General features: G+C 43.5%; 1 protein-coding gene across 10 annotated transcripts in view; it reads right to left on the bottom strand.

The window, feature by feature from the left end:
- Positions 1–19,130, bottom strand: part of DST (dystonin) — a 432,285-nt gene that overhangs the window by 362,385 nt on the left and 50,770 nt on the right. For all 10 annotated transcript variants that reach the window (XM_070418341.1, XM_070418345.1, XM_070418343.1 and 7 more), the window contains exon 3: positions 14,324–14,524. In XM_070418341.1, coding sequence (XP_070274442.1) covers positions 14,324–14,524 — 201 coding nt within the window. The remainder of the gene's footprint in view (positions 1–14,323; positions 14,525–19,130) is intronic.

The following is a 19,130-nucleotide window of genomic DNA, read 5'->3' as shown; positions in this document are numbered from 1 at the left end:
CCTGACAGCTAAGAGAAAGGAGCTCATTTCCAACACTTATGCTTGCTATTTAAAAATAAGTATTTTTCTGCAGCTGCAAGTTATAAAAATTACTAGCATGAGAGCACATATCGTGTAAAAATCCCATTGCTTCTTAAAGACCCGTGCCTAGTTGTCCAATTTTAGTAAACAGAGCAATGTTTTTTCCATTTGGCAAAGCAGCTAAAAACTATAATTCGTCCTCAATTATTGATGCCCATTTCTAATAGTGCTAATATATAAATAAAATTCACAGATAATTTCAAAGCACCCTAACTAATGATAGTCTCAAGTCTTCTTAAATAAGCTTTAAACAGAGGTAGAAATGTGCAAATCATCATCTCATCCCCCTATTTAGCAACAGAAAAGTTGAAGTATGAGCAGCAAAATGAAAGAAACAGCCTACCTCTGAAAAACCATCTCCTGAATCGAGTTACATAATGGAATGTGATGTCAATATTAAAGATGAGCTCAGATCAATTAGGCAAGTATTCAATAGCTTGCATTTCAGTCATCATCAAAATTTCATGAGCTCTGTGCGAAGATAAAAGTGTAATGTGCTGGGGGGGAAAAGTACTGCCGGAATATAAGAATTCTACTTAGAGGCTAACCAAAGAACATATATGCATATATGTGTAGTTCATGGACACAGACAGCAGTGTGGTGAAGGCCTGGGGAGGGGACGGGACTGGGTGGAGGGGAACAAAGGCTAGGTGGGAATTCGGGACATCTATAATATTGTCAACAATAAAAAAGAAGTGTAAGACTAGGTATCAACAGATTCAGCAAGACAATGTCAAGCAATGTGATGGCATATTGCCCTTGGGGTCAATTTTGTTTCAATAATAATTCTATTTTCATATCAACAAATCTACAAAGAATAAAAAAATCAGCCTTGTCTGTTTTACATTATTTGTTTACATTTTAAATTTTAAATGCACCAGCATGGTATTATAAAATGTTCTAAGTAAAAAGCTAACAAGTAGGCGAATAGTCCTTTGTTAAAAGAAAAGGGAATTAAAAGTATCCAAAGGTAGCCATTGGAATATTGCCCCCTTCCTTCTGCCTTTCTAAACACCTTCTAATGGTGAATATCTGAAATCTTCAAAATTATTAGCAAAAAATTAGACCAATCTATGAAAAACAAAAGCCAGAAAAGGGACTTGATGAAGCAAAGTGTTGATGACATAAATTTCAACAAAAATCTGTTTCTTTTCTTTTTCAATGTCTTAAACCTTTTATTAGGGACAATTTCAAGCTTTTACAACAATAGAAAAGTATAAAGAACTACCATTCACACATCATCCAGCTTCAAAAATTACCAAATCCTGGTCAGTGTTGTTTGGACTATATTTCTACCCACATTTCCTCCTCCACCCCCCTGGATTATTTTGAAGCAAATCCCAGGGACCTTATTATTTCATTACTATAAAGGCATGAAATAATACAGTCTTTGCAATTAATATGCAAGTTTACATGGTTTTAGATCAGTATTGTTTATTCCAGAATGTTTTGATGAATATGCAAATACAATATACAGATACAATAGCGCTTAAAACCTCAACTAAGAGTCTACATTCCTAGTAGTTTCTCTTTTTTAAGAATAATGATACCACTGTCATCTCATTCATATGAAACATGTCTTGGCATCTGATATTCATTCAACCAACAGTCATGCCCACACTCTTTGTACAAGTAATTTAGTTATTTTCTTAGCATTTGCTACTCACAATTACTTCCTGTTTATGTTGTGCCTCTCATACTTCATGAAAGTTTTACTTAAAATAGCTAAAAGTATATTCTTATCATTTTGGGTCCTTATTCTATGAACCTTTCTTGTTATTCTTCTGCCTCTGTGGCTGCAGTGGTTGTTAAAACTTAATTTCTTTTTAATTTTGGTAAAATATACAGAACATAAAATTTACCATCTTAACCTTTTTTTAAGTGTACAGTTCAGTAGTATTAAGTACATTTACACTGTACATTGTGCAAACAATTTCCAGAACTCTTTTCATCTTACAAAACTAAAATTCTATACTCCCCATTTCCTGCTCCCATCAGCCCTTGGTAACCACCATTTTAGTATTGTTTCCATAATTTTGCTACTCTAGGCTCCTCACAGAAGTAGAATCATACAGTATTTGTCCTTTTTTGCGATTGGCTTATATCATCCTATATAATAAAAGCCTAACATGCTAAGTGTCTGACTGTTCGTTTGACCAGTCACTATGGTGCGCACTGACCACCAGGGGGCAGACGCTCCGACCAGTAGGTTAGCTTGCTGCTGGGGTTTGGCTGATAGGGACTGGGCAAGACAGGTCGGACATGCCCTGGACGAATCCGTGCCCGGGACGAATCCGTGCACCGGGCCTCTAGTTTAGTATAATGTCCTCAAGGTCCATCCATACTATAGCACATGTCAGAATTTCCTTCCTTTTTAAGGTTGAATAATATTCCACCATATGTGTATATCAGACTTGGTTTATTCATTCATCCATCAATGGACACTTGGGTTTCCTCTACCTTTTGGCTAATGTGAATAATGCTACTATGAAAATAGGTATACAAATATCTCTTTGAGACCCTGCTTTCAGTTCCTTTGGGTATACATCCAGAGATGGGATTGTTGGATCTTGTGGTAAATCCATTTTTATTTTTTGAGGAAGTGATATACTGGTTTCCATAACAGCTACATGATTTTACATTCCCAGTAACATTGCACAAGAGTATTTAAACCTAATTTTAACACCAGATCAAATTAGGTATCTGATCTGCATCCATCCTAGTGATGCAATTGGTACGTAGTGGGGGCAGGGGGTGTCAATGGTGATAAGTCAGTGACATTCCCCAGCATCAGAGTTGATAACCCACTTTACATTTGATAATTGAGCAGCATGCACTTAATAAGGTTAGGCTAAAGTGGACTTGCCAATACATGAATACTCTAGGGTGGCCAGTCTAGATAAGGCAGGCTGTGAGCAGCTCTCAAAGATATATAGCTACTCCCTGGGAATGAGTCAGGTTGAGAAAAATGAATAATTCCTCCAGGCTACTGGAATCTCCATTCTTGTCCCTGAAATCTCTCACCCACTTCCCCAGGTGTTAGATCTGAGTAAGAGATCTCCCAAATAGATCGCAAGGGTGATGGATGTCTGCCTCCATCTAGACTTATGACCTTGGGTCAGTCCCTTACTAACTGAGATACAGTTTTGTCAAATTGGATTAATAATATATACCTTCCCCAATGCACAAGTTCATTGTGCAGATTAAATGAGATCATGAATATGAGCACACTTTTAAAAATACGAAGTTCATGGAGCTCCAGTGGCGCAATCGGTTAGCGCGCGGTACTTATAAAAATACGAAGTTCTACTTAACTACAAAGTGCTACTACACAGCAGTAATTTTCCTGAAGCACTCCTGTCATTTCCAGAACTGACCTCTCCACTCCCGTCACACAAACTGAATGCTGTTTGGATATGTTCAGTTTTCATAGTTTGGTTTTCTTAAATCTCACTTCATTATGTCACAACAACAACCAAAGAGGCACTATTGAGAAATCAGACAGATCCTTGCCGTAGAGGAGTGCCACAAAGGTGATGTTTGGAAAAATGGAGAATTAGATGTAGGAGAAAAGGTCCAGAGAAATGGATGCATGAGCCTAGTGAAGAAAAAGCTTTTTTATTCTCAAGTACAATTAACTTACTAATAATGAGAGCTATGTAGCAATGGGAGATTTTTTAAATATATTTTTAATGATTTCAGAGAGGAAGAGGGAGAAAGAGAAAGAGATATCAATGGTGGACCTAGCCGGTTTGGCTCAGTAGATAGAGAATTGGCCTATGAACCGCAGGGTCCCGGGTTTGATTCTGGTCAAGGGCACATATCTTGATTGCAGGCTCCTCCTCGGCCCAGGCCCTGGTTGGGGCACATGCAGGAGGCAACAAAAACCAATTGATGTGTTTCTCTCATACCGATGTTTCTTTCTGTCTTTCCCTCTCTCTTCCACTCTCTCTAAAAATCAATGGAAAAATATCCTCGGGTGAAGATTTGAAAAAAAGAAAAGAAAGAAACATCAATGATGAGAGGGAATCACTGATTGGCTGCCTCCTGCACGCCCCCTTACTAGGGATCGAGCCTGCAACCCAGGTGTGTGCCCTGACCTGGAATCGAACCCAGGACCCTTCAGTCCGCAGGCTGATGCTCCATCCACTGAGTCAAACCAGCTAGGGCTAACAATGGGAGATCACTAAAGGTACTCAAGCAATAAAGACTAGCATTAGGAGAATGTTGAATCAGATAAACTCTAAGATTCCCCCAAACTTCAACATTTTGATTTCATAAGGACTGATGGTAATATAGTAGCAGAGGAGCTAAACTTTATCCTCTTCACAGATAATAAATACACAGGAAATGGTCTTAAGTTGAAACCCATGGGATTTAGGGCAAAGATCAAGAAGTCATCTGAGGCAAAGACAGCTGTTAAAGGTCAACCAGAATTCCAAGGGAAATTATGCCTGTGTCCTTTAAAATAAAAGAATTTAGCCCTAACCGGTTTGGCTCAGTGGATAGAACATCAGCCTGGGGACTCAAGGGTCCCAGGTTCGATTCCGGTCAAGGGCATGTACCTTGGTTGCAGGCACATCCCCAGTAGGGGAGGTGCAGGAGGCAGCTGATTGATGTTTCTAACTCTCTATCCCTCTCCCTTCCTCTCTGTGAGGGATCAATAAAATATATTTTAAAATAAAAATAAAAAATAAAAGAATTTATATCCATCCTCCTGGAACAATTTAAAGACTGTTCTGGTGAGAGGCAAAGTAATAAACCCGAACACCTTTGAAGGGCCTTTCTTTTCCGTTCTTTCATCCTCTGTTGTCCATGAATTTTAAGTGTCTCTCTAAAAGTTTTATTTAAGTTTCATTGCTTGGAGTTTAAAGAATTTAAGGGGGGACCCTGAGTACAAGAAAGACAAAATGAATAACAAGCAGTCAAAATGCTGACTTTGAAGAGGTTCAGGAGCTAGAAAGATGTGTTTATATTTCTTCAAGCAGAACCCCTGAATCCCTTTACCAAGTTAATCTTGGTTTCATAAACTGTTTGAGAAACTAACTCTATATTAGCACTGCTCATTTAATATAGTCCACCTACCTTGCAAGTTTCTGTATATATATTGATACCAAATCTATATATATATAAAAGGCTAATATGCAAAGTGTCCCCTCGGGAGTTTAACTGGAAGACTGGGAGTTCGATCACTCGCTATGATGTGCTCAGACCACCAGGGGGCGACACAGAACAAAGGAAGGCCCTGGCTGGCAGCTGGAAGGCCTCAATCGGCCCTGATCACCAGCTAGGCCTAGGGTCCTATCTGTGCATGAATTTCATGCACCAGGCCTCTAGTTTATAATAAATGAAATCTTTTGTAAGATTTAATAAGGGAGCCTGACTGTTGTGGCTTAGCAGCTGAGTGTCTACCCAGGAAGGAACCAAGAGGTCACGGATTCAATTCCCAGTCGGGGCACATGACCAGGTTGCGGTCTCAATCCCCAATAGGGGGCAAGCAAGAGGTAGCCAATTGATGTGTTTCTTTCTTATCAATGTTTCTATCTCTATCTTTCTCCCTTCTTCTTTCTCTAAAAAGAAATCAATAAAAACATATTTTTTAAAAAAAAGGTTCACTAAGGGAGGCATAGCAATGTGTGTAACAAAGACGAATGAACACAGTTCAATAAATCCTTTGGGGGCAGTTAGCAAAAGAAATTTGACTTTATTAATTCAGTTCATGCTCTAGAATTCCAAAGATGAAAAGGAAACAAACATTTCTTTTAGGAGCTCTGTATTTGACGATTAATTAAGCCAAAATAAGGTATGAGCTGTATAGTCAAACCTTCCACAGAAGGGAAGTATCCTGAGGTTTTTCAAATAAAGCTGCCTGGTCCTACATGTTTGAAAAGGAAAGGGAAGGGGAAGGCCTTTTAATAATCTAAGCAGGAAAGGAACAGAGAAACATCCTACTGTATTTCAACAAAATCAAGAATGTGTAGTTAGTCTTTCCTACACTGCAGGCTTCCAAGTACAAAAATGACCCAAAATCCCGTTACTATTAATTTTAAAAAATAAAAACTATGCAATATTCCAAAATATCTTGCAGCCTATAATGATCTGAGCTGCAATCAGAAAAGTGGGGAAATTTCCCAAAACTCAAAAGCAAAATCCAAAAAGAGAAGGAAAAGAAGGGTGAGGCCAAGGAAGTGGTTTAGGAGTAGAAAGGACAGGAAAGAGAAATCAGTATGTTAGAAAATCTTTTTCTGCTACTTTCTGTAGTTTCTACCTGAGTTGTCTTTTCTTGGCCTAAGATGAATATCCTTAAATGAAAGTCAAAAGGCCTGGACCCATCTCTGCTGAAGGCAGCTGTACTGCTGAGGGAAGAGTTGGAAGTTATAAGGGAACCTCAGTCCTCTTCCCAACCTCTCAACACTGGAGACTCCGAGGCTCAGTTCCCAACTTTCTTCTTTTCTCTCTCAATATTCACTTCCTGGTCATCCCATCCCGTGTCATGGATTTGATAATATCAGTGTGCAAATGACTCCCAACCCAGACTATGTCTTCCATGAAATCCAGACACTAGGATATCTAATAGATACGTCAAACTGAACATATCCAAATTGGAAATTTGATTTCCAGCCCCAAAACCTGTTTCTTCCTCAGTGTCCACCATTTCAGAGAATAGGACCACCAATCACCTGTGCTAAGTCTGTCTGTCCTCCAAATCCTGACTCAAAATTCTCAGGTTCAATCATTCATTTACTTGTGGTGGTGGGAGTCCCAGCGTGAGAAGACAGAAGCTCTTGGGCCAAGGTTTTGCCAGCAGGGGGGGCAAGCTACAGCCTGGGCAATGATGTGGGAGTGCTACCAACTGTCAATCACATATTCTTTCACCTCCGTGAGAAAGTCTGAAATTCTAAGTCATGAGAAAACATACAGCCGAAACCAGTTTGGCTCAGTGGATAGAGCGTTGGCCTGCGGACTGAAAGGTCCCAGGTTCGATTCCGGTTAAGGGCATGTACCTGGGTTGCGGACACATCCCCAGTGGGAGATGTGCAGGAGGCAGCTGATCGATGTTTCTCTCTCATCGATGTTTCTAACTCTCTATCCCTCTCCCTTCCTCTCTGTAAGAAATCAATAAAATATATTAAAAAAAAAAAAAAAAAGGAAACGTACAGGATGCTGTTGCAGTGTGCAAAAAAACTGTAATCAGCCTTAACCGGTTTGGCTCAGTGGATAGAGCCTCGGCCTGAGGACTGAAAGGTCCCAGGTTCGATTCCGGTCAAGGGCATGTACCTTGGTTGCAGGCACATACCAAGTGGGGAGTGTGCAGGAGGCAGCTGATAGATGTTTCTCTCTCATCGGTGTTTCTAATTCTCTATCCCTCTCCCTTCTTCCCTGTAAAAAAATCGATAAAATATATATTTTTTTAAAAATTGTAATCAGTACAACGTAACAGGAATAGAGACGTTGTGCCTGATTATTTTTAAGTACTCTAAAGTTTTTATTTCCCCTTACTCCACCCCCATACTAAACACATAAATTCCTCTCAGGCCTGAGAGTTGTTATACAGGAACAGGTTCGCCTGAGTGAGCAATAGGGTAGAAAGACTTGCTACTTCCTAAGTGCTCTGCCACAGAAATAGAAGATCAATAAAATGCATGGCAAAAAGGTTTGGGGTTTATCTATGGTTTTTAATACTATTTGAAAATAGGTTTTTAATGATGTAATAGTTGAAAGACACAAAGATCTCATCTATATCTGCCATTTATGCAGGTAGGAAAACAGACTCGGAGCTTAATGCTTAGGAGAATTGATTGGAATAAACATCTAGCACCATAAGTGTGATGGTTTGGATTTCCATTCCCCAACTGCTCCAGTCAGCATGCTTGGGTCTAAATCCTAGTCCCATCATCTACCAGCTATGTGACCTTGACAAGTGTCCTCTGAAAAGCGAGCACCGATCCCAGAGAATTGCTGGGAAGATTAAATGAGAAAAACACAGGGAAGTACACAGAGATCAAGGTCCATGTGTTAGCAACAGAGTAAGCATGCAGTACAGTAAAGGGAGAGCTCTTAATAGGATGCGGAGGATGTTTAAAAACTCTAGGATTCAGACACACACAAAATAGTTCTTTGTAATGCCAACATACTAAAGAACCAATGGAGGCTGAATCTAATTATCTCTTCTGCTTCAAGGTGGTAGAAAATTCCTAAGTGTTCCAGCGTCTTAATGTATAGCATAAATCCCAAGACATGTGCATTTCCTAAGAGAAAATCAGGATAAATTTTTAACTAACTCATCCTTGGAAACAATCCAGAGGAGCAAAATAAAAAGCATGCATATTATGAAGTTTACATTAGTGATCTCCATTATAAATTCTTATAGGCACATTTGAGTATAAATTATGAATTCAGAATAGGTAACTTGGTTACAGCAGCCAAGATGCTGGAGTGGAATGCCTTCCGCGTGGCACGTGGCCCATCTCACAAAGAGGACAGTCCTCCGGAAAGTGGCTGAAACTGCACTGTCACGATCTCTGACTCATCTCCTTCCCAGCTACATCTGTTCCCGTCTCTCCCACGCAGGGGCCTGTTTCTCCCTCAGCTTGCCCCTGGGAATGCCTGGAGTTCTTCATATAAAGTCATTCAAATAATCCTGAGTCAGCACGGCGGATTTATTTCCACTACAAGCCACCGTCAGAGTTGCCTTCACGGCCATGTGTGGTAACACTGATTTTCTCCAAATGTGCACGTTAGAAAAGGCTCAGGCTTCAGGCACATGTTAAATAGGGTGGCTCTAGCAGGCACTGCTGACGACACCTACCCAGAAGAGGACACAAGGCCTCAGCTCAAGTCCTCACAAAAATAAGGACATGTCAGCATGGGCCATAAGGCTCCAGAAGGCAGAGCAGGAATCATGTGACACAAGGAGCCAATAGCCTCCTCACCACCAAGTCTGGTGATAGTCAGTCTCCGGGATGACCCCCTAGAAGATGCAGGAAGATGGGGGACATGAGCTTTACCTGCCCCAAACAACACTCCCCAGGATCTTTCTATCGCTTCAAGCAACAGAGAAGCCTCCACTGTTATTTCCTGCCCTCTACCGTCCCCCTTTCCAATTGCTCCTGAGGTAGAGAGGGTGAAGGCCGTCCTCAAATTCCCCATCAGCAGTGACCACCAGACACCCACAGAGAATGTCATGGGTTAGGCCCAAGTTCAAGTCCTAACACCTCACACCTACACTCTGCAGTAGTTGCTTCGCAGGCCCCTGTCCTGCTCCCCTCCAACTCACTCTGCTCACGTTTAATCCTCCTAAAACCTTGCTTTGATCATGCTACTCACTTCTCCCAGTGTCTCCATGAAGCACAGAAAATGAGTTTAAATGCAATGGTTGTATGGAATGTATCCTGGCCCCAATCTCTTTTTGAAGCTCTACCCTGTACTTCTCTTCTATAAATCCTCACCTCCAGCCAAATGGTTCTCAGTACCTTTGCTTACTCCACTTCCCAGACGTAACATCTGCTGCCTATCCAATTCCTACCTAGATTTTGAAGCCCAACTCAATGCAATCTCTTCCCAGAAGTAGTTATTCCCTGATCATCCTATGGAGTAAGGGGCTGTATAAAAAAATCACCTCTCCATTCCCTGAGTTTCTATAGTGCATAAGTATATGTCATGAATAATATCATTCATTCATTTACTCAACAAATGCATCCTGATGAGATACCCTAAATCACATGATATGGCCCCCAAAGAAGTCCAGGTCTAGGGGAGGAACAGATAGGAAGGAATTACCATTTATTGAGAGTTTATTCTAAGCAGGTCACTGTGCCATCTATTTCCACATCAGCTCAGTTCATCCTCACAGCTTAAAGAGGTAGCTATTGCTATCGCTTTACAGTAAGAACTGAGTCTCAAAGGGTTGGACAATTTGGCAAAGATTACCACATGTGATTTTTATCCTCCACTGCCCCTTTCCCATCTCAGAGTCTCTGCCCATCTCTGCCTCACTCTGTCCTTGGGATGCTGACCTCCATAATGAGTGTTAGCCAAACCCCTCTGCCCTCTGGCCTCCAATCAGGTTGGGTGACCGAAAAGCACCAGCTGTAGACTCACTGCGCCTGCTCCCTTCCTGCCTCATCAGGTTCTGGCCGTGGCTGCACTTCTCAGCCACCACTCCTGGGGAAGGGTTCTTCCACGGCCCGGCTCCTCTTACCACGATTTAGTTAAGACCATGGTCTTCGGGTCAGGAGTGGTAGGCAGGGTCTGCGTGAAGGTTGGTGAAGCAGCTTAGCCCTGCCCGCACCTCTGTAAACAGTCCTTTCATTAAACTCTCTTCAGTTAAACTCTCTGTGTGCCAATTATTTCCTGCCACATGCACAGAGCAGGATTTGAACCCGTGTCTGTCTTACTACACAGCCTGCCCTTTTCACTTGAATAACTGCTATGTTGGAGATCTGTACAAAGTGCCACGGATCAAAACAAAAGGCACCTCGCTCTGATAGGAAAGATCCAAAAAGACTTCTGAACAGTCGCATGAGCATAAGCCAGTCTTAAGAGGTGAATTGAAATTTACCAGGAAAACAAAGAGTGAGGCTTGGCATTCAAGGACAATGTAGACAGCAAGTTCAAAGTCCAGAGGCATCAGGAATGCACCGCACTACCTAAGGCAGTTATGTACAGTGCTCATGAGAGAATAACGGTAGCTGAGGGTTCTCAAACTGTGATGGTAAACACGTCTCCATTCTGATCCACGTGGAAAGATTACAAAGAGCAAAGAATTAGCTAGATTCTGAGCAACAGAAGCAGTGTGCCTATTCCCTACCTTCAGCGGATCCCCATCACAGACAATAAACCCAACTATTTAGCATAATGTATACACCCTTACTGACCTGGCCCTGCCTGACCCATCCAGTCTCATCTGCCGGCACCACCTGCGCTGGTCCCTGAGTATGCCATTCTCTTCAGGCCTCTGTGCTTTTGTACATGCTCTTTCATCAGAGATTCCCACCTCCACTTTCCACCTGATAAACTTCTTGTCTCCAGGGCTCATCTCAGGCGTCTGCTTCTCGGTAAATATTTCTGGCCCTCTAAAATGCTCCCATAGTGCCTTGTGCATAGCTCTACAACAGCATTTTCATAACACAGACATGCATTGTGTTTACTGGTTTACATGTCTGTCCATTCACTCAGCTGTGAGTTCCTAGACCAGAATGTAGAGGTAAATGCTTGGGCTCTGGAGGCAGGCTGCCTAGATCCAAACCCTAGACTTTGCTCCCTAAGAACTAAGTAAACAAGTTATTTACCTTCTCTGGGCCTCAGTTTCATCATCCACAAAATGGGAATAATAACAACATGTACCTCATAGGGTTGTTAAGTGAGTCACATAGAATAATTCTTATTACAAAGTAAGGCCTCAATAACTATTAGTTATTAATATACGTACTTCCCTTATTTCCTGTATAAAAAAGTTTGTGAAACGAATACATTTTCCTATTTCATATTGCTCCACATAGGTACCAAATACTACTAAGCCTTTGTTGAATTAAATTATGAAAAGAACACTCATTGCTAAATGCAGGAGTGGGCAAAAGTAGATAAATAATTGTTTGCATGGAAAATCATACAATAATCTACACTAATAAAAGAGAAACATGGTAATTGGCGTACGACCGCTACCCTTCCCATTGGCTAATCAGCGTATCCTTATGCAAATTAACTGTCAGCCAAGATGGCGGCCGGCAGCCATGCACTGAAGCGAGCAGGGAGGTTTGCTTCCTCCAGGAACTGAAGACTCCAACGTTCCCCGCCTCACTTGCCGGCCTCTCAACTGCAACTCTAAGCAACTATTACTATGTTGCAAATAAGAAGCTAAACAAAACCGGCTGTCAGTCAGCCCGGACCGCAACATTGTATCCATGTTTTCAGCAGCGAGGCCTCAGAGCTAAAGCTGGTCCAGAATAAAAAAAAAGAAAAGAAAACAAGGAGCGGTTGGGAGCTTTTAGTCAACTGCCAGCGGGAAAACAGCCCTCAGCCCCTCAGCCAGCCTGGCCAGGCACCCCAGTGGAGACCCCCACCCTGATCCAGGACACCCTTCATGGCAAACCAGCCGGCCCCTACCCATGCACCAGGCCTCTATTCTATATAGTAAAAGGGTAATATGCCTCCCGGCACCGGGATCAGCGGAGCAGCAAGGCTCCGGGCACTGGGATCAGCGGAGCAGCGAGGCTCCCGGCACTGGGATCAGCGTGACAGGGGGCAGCGCCCAAACCTCCTGATCAGCCCTGCTCTGTGCCTGATAGGGGGGAGCTCCCCAATCCCCTGATCACCCTGCGGCTCTGTGTGTGACAGGGTGCAGCGCACCAACCCCCTGATCGGCCCTGCTCTGTGTGTGACAGGGTAGAACCATAACCTCTCCATCGGCCCTGCCCTGAGTGTGACAGTGGTGGCGCCCCAACCCCCTGATCGGCCCTGTTCTGTGGGTAATAGAGGGTGGCGCCCCAATCCCCCTCCACGGGCCTTGCTCTGTGTGTGACAGGGTAGAGCCATAGCCTCCCCATTGGCCCTGCCCTGAGTGTGACAGGGTGCAGCGCCCCAACCCCTTGATCCGCCCTGCTCTGTGTGTGACAGGGGGTGGTGTCCCAGCTCCCCTATCGGCCCTACTCTGTGAGTGACAGCGGGGAGCTCCTCAAACCCCCTGATGGGCCCTGCTCTGTGAGTGACAGGGGTCAGCGCCTCAACCCCCTGATCGGCCCTGCTCTGTGCGTGACAGGGGGTGGCGCCGCAACCTCCCCATTGACCCTGCCTTGAGTGTAACAGGGGGCGGTGCCACAATCCCCCAATCAGTCTATCCTGAGCGTGACTAAGGGTGGCATTGCAACCTCCCAATCCGCCCTGCTCTGTGCATGACGGGGCGGCGCCCCAACTCCCCAATCGGCCCTGCTCTGAGCCTGACCAGGGGCTGCACCTAGGGATTGGGCCTGCCCTCTGCCACCCAGAAGCAGGCCTAAGCCAGCAGGTCGTTATCTCCCAAGGGGTCCCAGACTTTGAGAGGGCACAGGCCGGGCTGGGTGACCCCCCCCCCCCCCCCCAGTGCACAAATTTTTGTGCACCGGGCCTCTAGTTGATAAATAATAATACAAGAATAAACTGTGTCTCACACACTCACACTGTAAGCCTACTTTTGCCACCCCTGTGTATACTTAATTTACAATTGGTTAAAGTTAAACAGGACCTTTTCTTGCCATTGCCCTTGGCCAGTCACTGAGTCAGACATTCTCCTGGCTTTCTAGCAACGTCCCCATGTGCCTGCCACACATTTACCCCACACAAGGGCAGTTCAGCTTGAATGACTTACAAAGACTTATTATGAAGTCAAATCTTGGCTCCCCTAGGTTGGCATGAGGAACGGCAGAAACAGGTTCCCTACAGTACAGGAGCGAATGCTAAAGCAATTAAAAATTATTGCAGTTATGAAATAGTTTTTTAAAAGCTTGAAAGGGGCATTTTCTAAGCCAAAACCCCTAACTGTCACAGCGTTGGTAAAAAGTCTACGTGTGAAAACCTCAACTAAGAAAAAGAATCCGTGCACACAGAGCAATGTGCTTGCAGGTGAGCAAGAGGTGGAGACCAGCATCTAGCTGAATGCCAGGTGAGGCAGCACTGTGGCTGCAGACACTGGGTATCTGCATGAAAAAAGGGCAACCCAAAGGCCACACCTGAGCGGCCCAGCACCTTACAGAGTCTCTCTGGTGGCTGCAGAGGCCTTACTGGCCCCAAACCCCCCTGGAGGGGTTCAGCTACCAACCCGGACACCAGGTCCACCCCCCCCCCACCCCCACCCCCCCCCCCCCCCCCCCCCCCCCCCCGCTTCACCCATCCTGACACTGGCTTTGCAGTCACACACACACCCTCGCACCAACTCTGATCTCTCCTTACTGTACCTCAGCTGGCTGGCCCGTCCTTAGTCTAGACCTGGCTCCAATGGGACTCAGACCTCAGCGGTTTTTAAATCGATGTCCGCCAGTGACTGACTCTGTCTGGCCTCTGTGACAGCTCTGTGCCCCAACGCTGTCTGTGAAACCTGTGCAACCACATTCCTTGCTGGGACACAGGTGAGTACACCCTCCCTTGGCATAACAAGAGGAAAACCTAGTTATTTAACGTTAATCTGATGATTTGTTTTTTAAACTAAGAGGCTGACCACACCATGTGACAGTGTAGTTAACATTCTTACAAAAGACGGTTCTCTACTTACAGGCCTTCTGGTCACAGCGCCTTGGACGGAGTGGTAGAATTCCGGCTGGACGCGGCTGTTTTTCTTGATTCTCCGCTTCCTCGCTGAGCTGTCTTGCTCACTCGGGTGATGAGCTTCCACCACAGTCTTGGCTTCCTCCAGGCGGGCGGCCGCGGCCGCTGCAGCTCGCCTTCGAATATGCCGGGGGCTTGCTCTGAATCCCTGCGGCAGAAAACACAACCGAACAAATCCCGGTTTGTACTGAGTTCGCTGGGAAATTCTACGGGGCTCCTTATAGAAAGAGCGCCCGAAGCCACCAGGCTCAGTGAGATCACTTATGTTCCCAAGGTGGGCACATGGAAGGAGGCTCAACATGCCAGCGAGATTCCTCCACCAGTGTTCTCCGAGGCACCTCCGTGGTTCAGGGCCCAGAGTTATTCCATTTTAAGAAGTGTTTCAATCCCATAAACCCGGTCCCCCCCCCCCCAAAAAAGTGCAGGTGAGCCATTGCTTTACTTATGCATATAGAAATCAGACGACAGGGGAAGAAGGGCGTCTCCATTTAGACAGGAAGCAGGGCATGGGAAGTCGGAATGACTATTACTCCAGGGTAAATACTGGAGAGTGGACTCATTAAAGGAGGAAGTAGGAATGCAAAGCATCGTTATAAAATACCATACAATGGAGCTCTAAAACTAAAGGGAGGCAAAAGGGAGGAGTAAAGTGTATGGGTTTTGGGATCAGATGAGCCTAGGTCCAAATCCTGATCTGTTCATTATAGCTACACACTCATTAAACATTTATGAGTCTAACTTTTCTAATCTAAGAAATGGATAGCAGTCTACTCACAGGGTTAAGTTTTAGATATGGTAATATATGTAAAAGTCTAAGCACAGCATCTGGCAAATAGGAGATGCTCGATAAATTGTAAATTTTGCTTCCCTTCTAAAGTAAAGTGAGGGTACGGGCAACCTGCTCGTGATGGAAACAAGTTCAACCAAGCCCTAAAGTGCATTTGGAAACGTGCAAACGATTTTGGAAATTATCCAAAAATTAGCCTGTCCTATGTAGCTACAGTTTACTAACAAGCAGGAAAAGAAGTCTAAGGCAGAGTTCACGAACACACCGGAATGTGTGCTCAGGGGTTAAAGCGGGCAGCTGAGGGCTCACGGTGCTAGCAGATCTTGGCGAAGGAATCAATAGAGGAAGCTGAGAATAGCCTGTATTTGGCTTAGTTTAGTGGGTGGCATTTGAAGAATGAATAGAATTTATATTCCAGGGAAACAACGTAAGAAGTAAGATAATAGGTGGCTGGGTAGAATATTTATGTAAATACGAAACATTATTTGGTGATGTGCCAGGAGCTCGTACAAGCTACACACGCAGTATGGTGGCAAAGTAGAAGGGGTGAGGCGTTACTGCTCCAAGGAGGGCTTCTCTGAGATTGTGGGTCTTCTGAATTTTAAAAGACTTATAAAAACTTAAAGATTGCAGTACAAAGCAAAAAGAATGGGGCGTAAGAATTTCCGGGGAGAAGCAGTATGACCAAAAGCCCGAGCACGATGCTGTGGGATACTGAGAGTCATGTGTACAAGGGATGCTCACTGAGGGCAAGGGGAGAAAGTCTGGAGTCGGATTATGGAGACCCCCAATACCAGGGTGAAGGATCGGAAGAAGGAGACAGAAGTAGGGAGGGGATGGCCCACAGGGTCCAAAGCAGCACTGAGGTCAACGGAAATAAATGAGGAGGAAATGCAAATGGATTTGGTCATAGTTTGGGTGCTTTCTTCTCATCCCCAAACACATAGCCTGTTTCCATCCTTCCCTTGCGTGCAAGCTCAGCTGGATCCCCTTCAACACCAAACAGTCCGTGCTGGTGAAGAGGAGAGAGCTGGGCCAATTGCTAAACTTTGTTCTAGAGCAGAAGTAGGACCAAATGCATAACAACCACAGGCTGTGTTTAAAAATATGCTGTCGCCTGGACACTGCCAGACCGCCCCCGCCCCCCCGCCCCCCCCGCCCCCCCCCCCCCCCCCCCCCGCCAGCTTCCCCACCACCACCACCACCCTGGTCTCGCTCTCACTCTCTCCCACCTCTCTTCTCCTCTCTCTCCCTCCTTCTGAGTTAGACTCACCAGGGGTAAGGCCAAGAATCTGATTTTGGGGCAAGCTCCTCTGCCAATTTCCAGCACTTTGAAGACAGACCCTCCAGGAGCCGAAGTTTAATCTGACCACTAGATGGCACTGTCATAGCCCTTGCACTCTTTCTAGTCCAGAAATGCATGCCCTGGTAGAAATCAAGTATTTGATAATGTACTAGCTTCTGTCATAGTAGGGTAAGTTGAGTGTGTCTTAGGTAAGAATGAAGATTATCCTTCTCTTGTGCTCTTATGAATAAGAAACCAAATGTTGTTTAAGTTGTATTATTACCAATAGTCCTCAGTGGCCTACAAATTTTAGAAACAGGAAAAAAAATATAAAACTCCCTTGAACTAACAAGAACAATTAAATCATATTGGTACAGCCATTCTGGAGAGCAATAACCCAGTAAACCCACATCCCTGTATCTACTCGAGAAATTCTTCCAAGAATGTCTAAGAAGATAATCAAGCATTACTTATAATAAAAATTAGAGTTTAAATGTCTTTCCAAAATTTCAGTCATTTTCATTCCACATTCATTTTTTTCAAGATGGGGGCACCACCACGTAGGCCTCTGTGATTTCTCTCCTATCCAAATACATTTGTGCTACGTTTAAATGACTTTTTATAAGCACTCTGGTACACTACCCAGATTTCAGCAAGACCATCTGGCTTTAAGTATTGCCTCTGTCACTTATTCCTTGTGTGGTCTTGGATAGTCACTTAACCCTTTCCTCGTCTGGAAAATGGGGTTCAAGCTAGCACGTATTTCATAGCGATGTTGAAAAAAATAAATGAACTAATCTATGTGGAGTACTTAGAAGAGCATTTGGCACATATGCCAAATAAGTGATGTCTATGATTGTTACATATATGACTTGTGTGAATAAAAGGTATTCTTAATGACGAAAGTGTTATTAATCAGATGTGAAAGGGAAAATTAATCACAGCAGGTGTGCCTTGCTGACTGACACCGCCAAAATACAAACCACCCCTGATCATTAGGAGAGATTTCTTTGCCCTGGGAGTCCCAGGCACCTACTCTCCAGTAAGTCAAACTATCTGGGCTTGAATACCACCTCTGTCATTACTAGGTATGCGATCTTGGCCAAGTTACTTCTCTGTGTCTCAGCTTTCTCCATCTGTCAAATGCATATAATAATACCTCTCTCACAGAGTTGTGATGGTGCTTAAATGAGATAATCCACATTGGGTACTCAGAAGAGTATATAGATTACAATAGTAGTCAATAAAGTATCACCATTATTACTACACTTCCTGGCTGTTAAAGTAGCAATTCACGAGCCAGCAGTTCAGAGCTATGACTGCAAACACTATAAACAGCACAAAGTCTTCAGTGGGAAGTCACCTTTTTATTTCTCTAAACCACCTCAGAGAAGTATAGGTCCTTGGTTTATTACAGTTGCTTGTCCTAATTACTATAAAAAATAAGCCACAACTTTTCACAGAAGGAAATTTTATTTTAAAACAGTAGGTGGTGCTATAACCCTTTATAGGTGTTAACTGGATTTGATGGCTGGTGTATAAAATCCATTCTCCCTTACGTGTTTGATCTTCCCTGGATACCCTTTAACCAATAGGTGATGGACACTTGCAAGTCTCTCAGTAGTAGACTTCTGCCACTTTTTAGGCTGCCCCATTTTATCAGCACCTTTTGAGTAATAACTTTCAACAAGTGCAGAATTGATACATAGCTAAGTCAGGGTGCTCCACAGTCCACTCTAGATTGTGCCTCATGAGTAGGCACATGGCAAGGCTGAACCAAAGTCTCTCTGCTTCGATACTGAATACTACATGAGGGATAGAAAGACTGAAAAATCCAAAGGAGTGCATTAGCTCTGGTGGCTGCACCAAAGACCTTCTAAACCTGCCTAGTTTTGTCTTTTCTAACCAGTCAGTCTTGCTTGTGAGTTCTATCCTATATTTGTAAATAAGTCTCTTTTGGTTTAAGTCAGATTCTGTTGCCCACAAACAAAAAACCTTGGAGCATACTCTTTCTGTTATGTTTTCGGGTGGTTACCTATTTTCTTCTGAGCTGATCACTCATAGACTTAACCAGGCTGTTTGGCTGTGTAGCGTGGCATAAAAAAAGAGAGAAGATATTAATAACAATAAATGACTAAGCACCATTCAGGTGTTTTATATATATATATATATATATATATATATATATATATATATATATATATTCATTTCATAGACCAGCAAACTGAGGGTTATCAGGGTTAAATAATCTACCCAAAGCCAAAACTTGCAATTAGAAAAGCCCACACTAGAACCCAGGTCTATCTAACTCTAAGCCCTACCACTCTGATCTTATACAGAGATATTATAAGGCAGTAGTAATGCACTCAGAGCTAATCTTCTGTATGTATTCACAGGCCTGGCACCAAGGAAGTGCTCAGGAATATATACTGACTGATTAAAAACAAGAAAAAGTATACAAATAAAATAAATGAGACGTAAATGGAAAAAGTTAACACTTTTAGGTAAGAATTTATGAGATCAAACTATCATCGAGTTTACTGATGAAGCATCTGAACAAATAGAAACTTAAGATGTTGAACCATTGAGCATTTACATACGATTGCTTTTGTGTTATTGTTATACCTGGAAAACTAAGGTTTATAAATATATAAGATACAAATTGAGCATATGCAAATATTA

The sequence above is a fragment of the Myotis yumanensis genome, unplaced genomic scaffold (genome assembly GCF_028538775.1).
Source record: "Myotis yumanensis isolate MYYU_CA2020_CCGP unplaced genomic scaffold, mMyoYum1.0.hap1 SCAF_6, whole genome shotgun sequence".
Classification (NCBI taxonomy): Eukaryota; Metazoa; Chordata; class Mammalia; order Chiroptera; family Vespertilionidae; genus Myotis; species Myotis yumanensis.
This window is presented reverse-complemented; position numbering and strand designations above follow the sequence as displayed.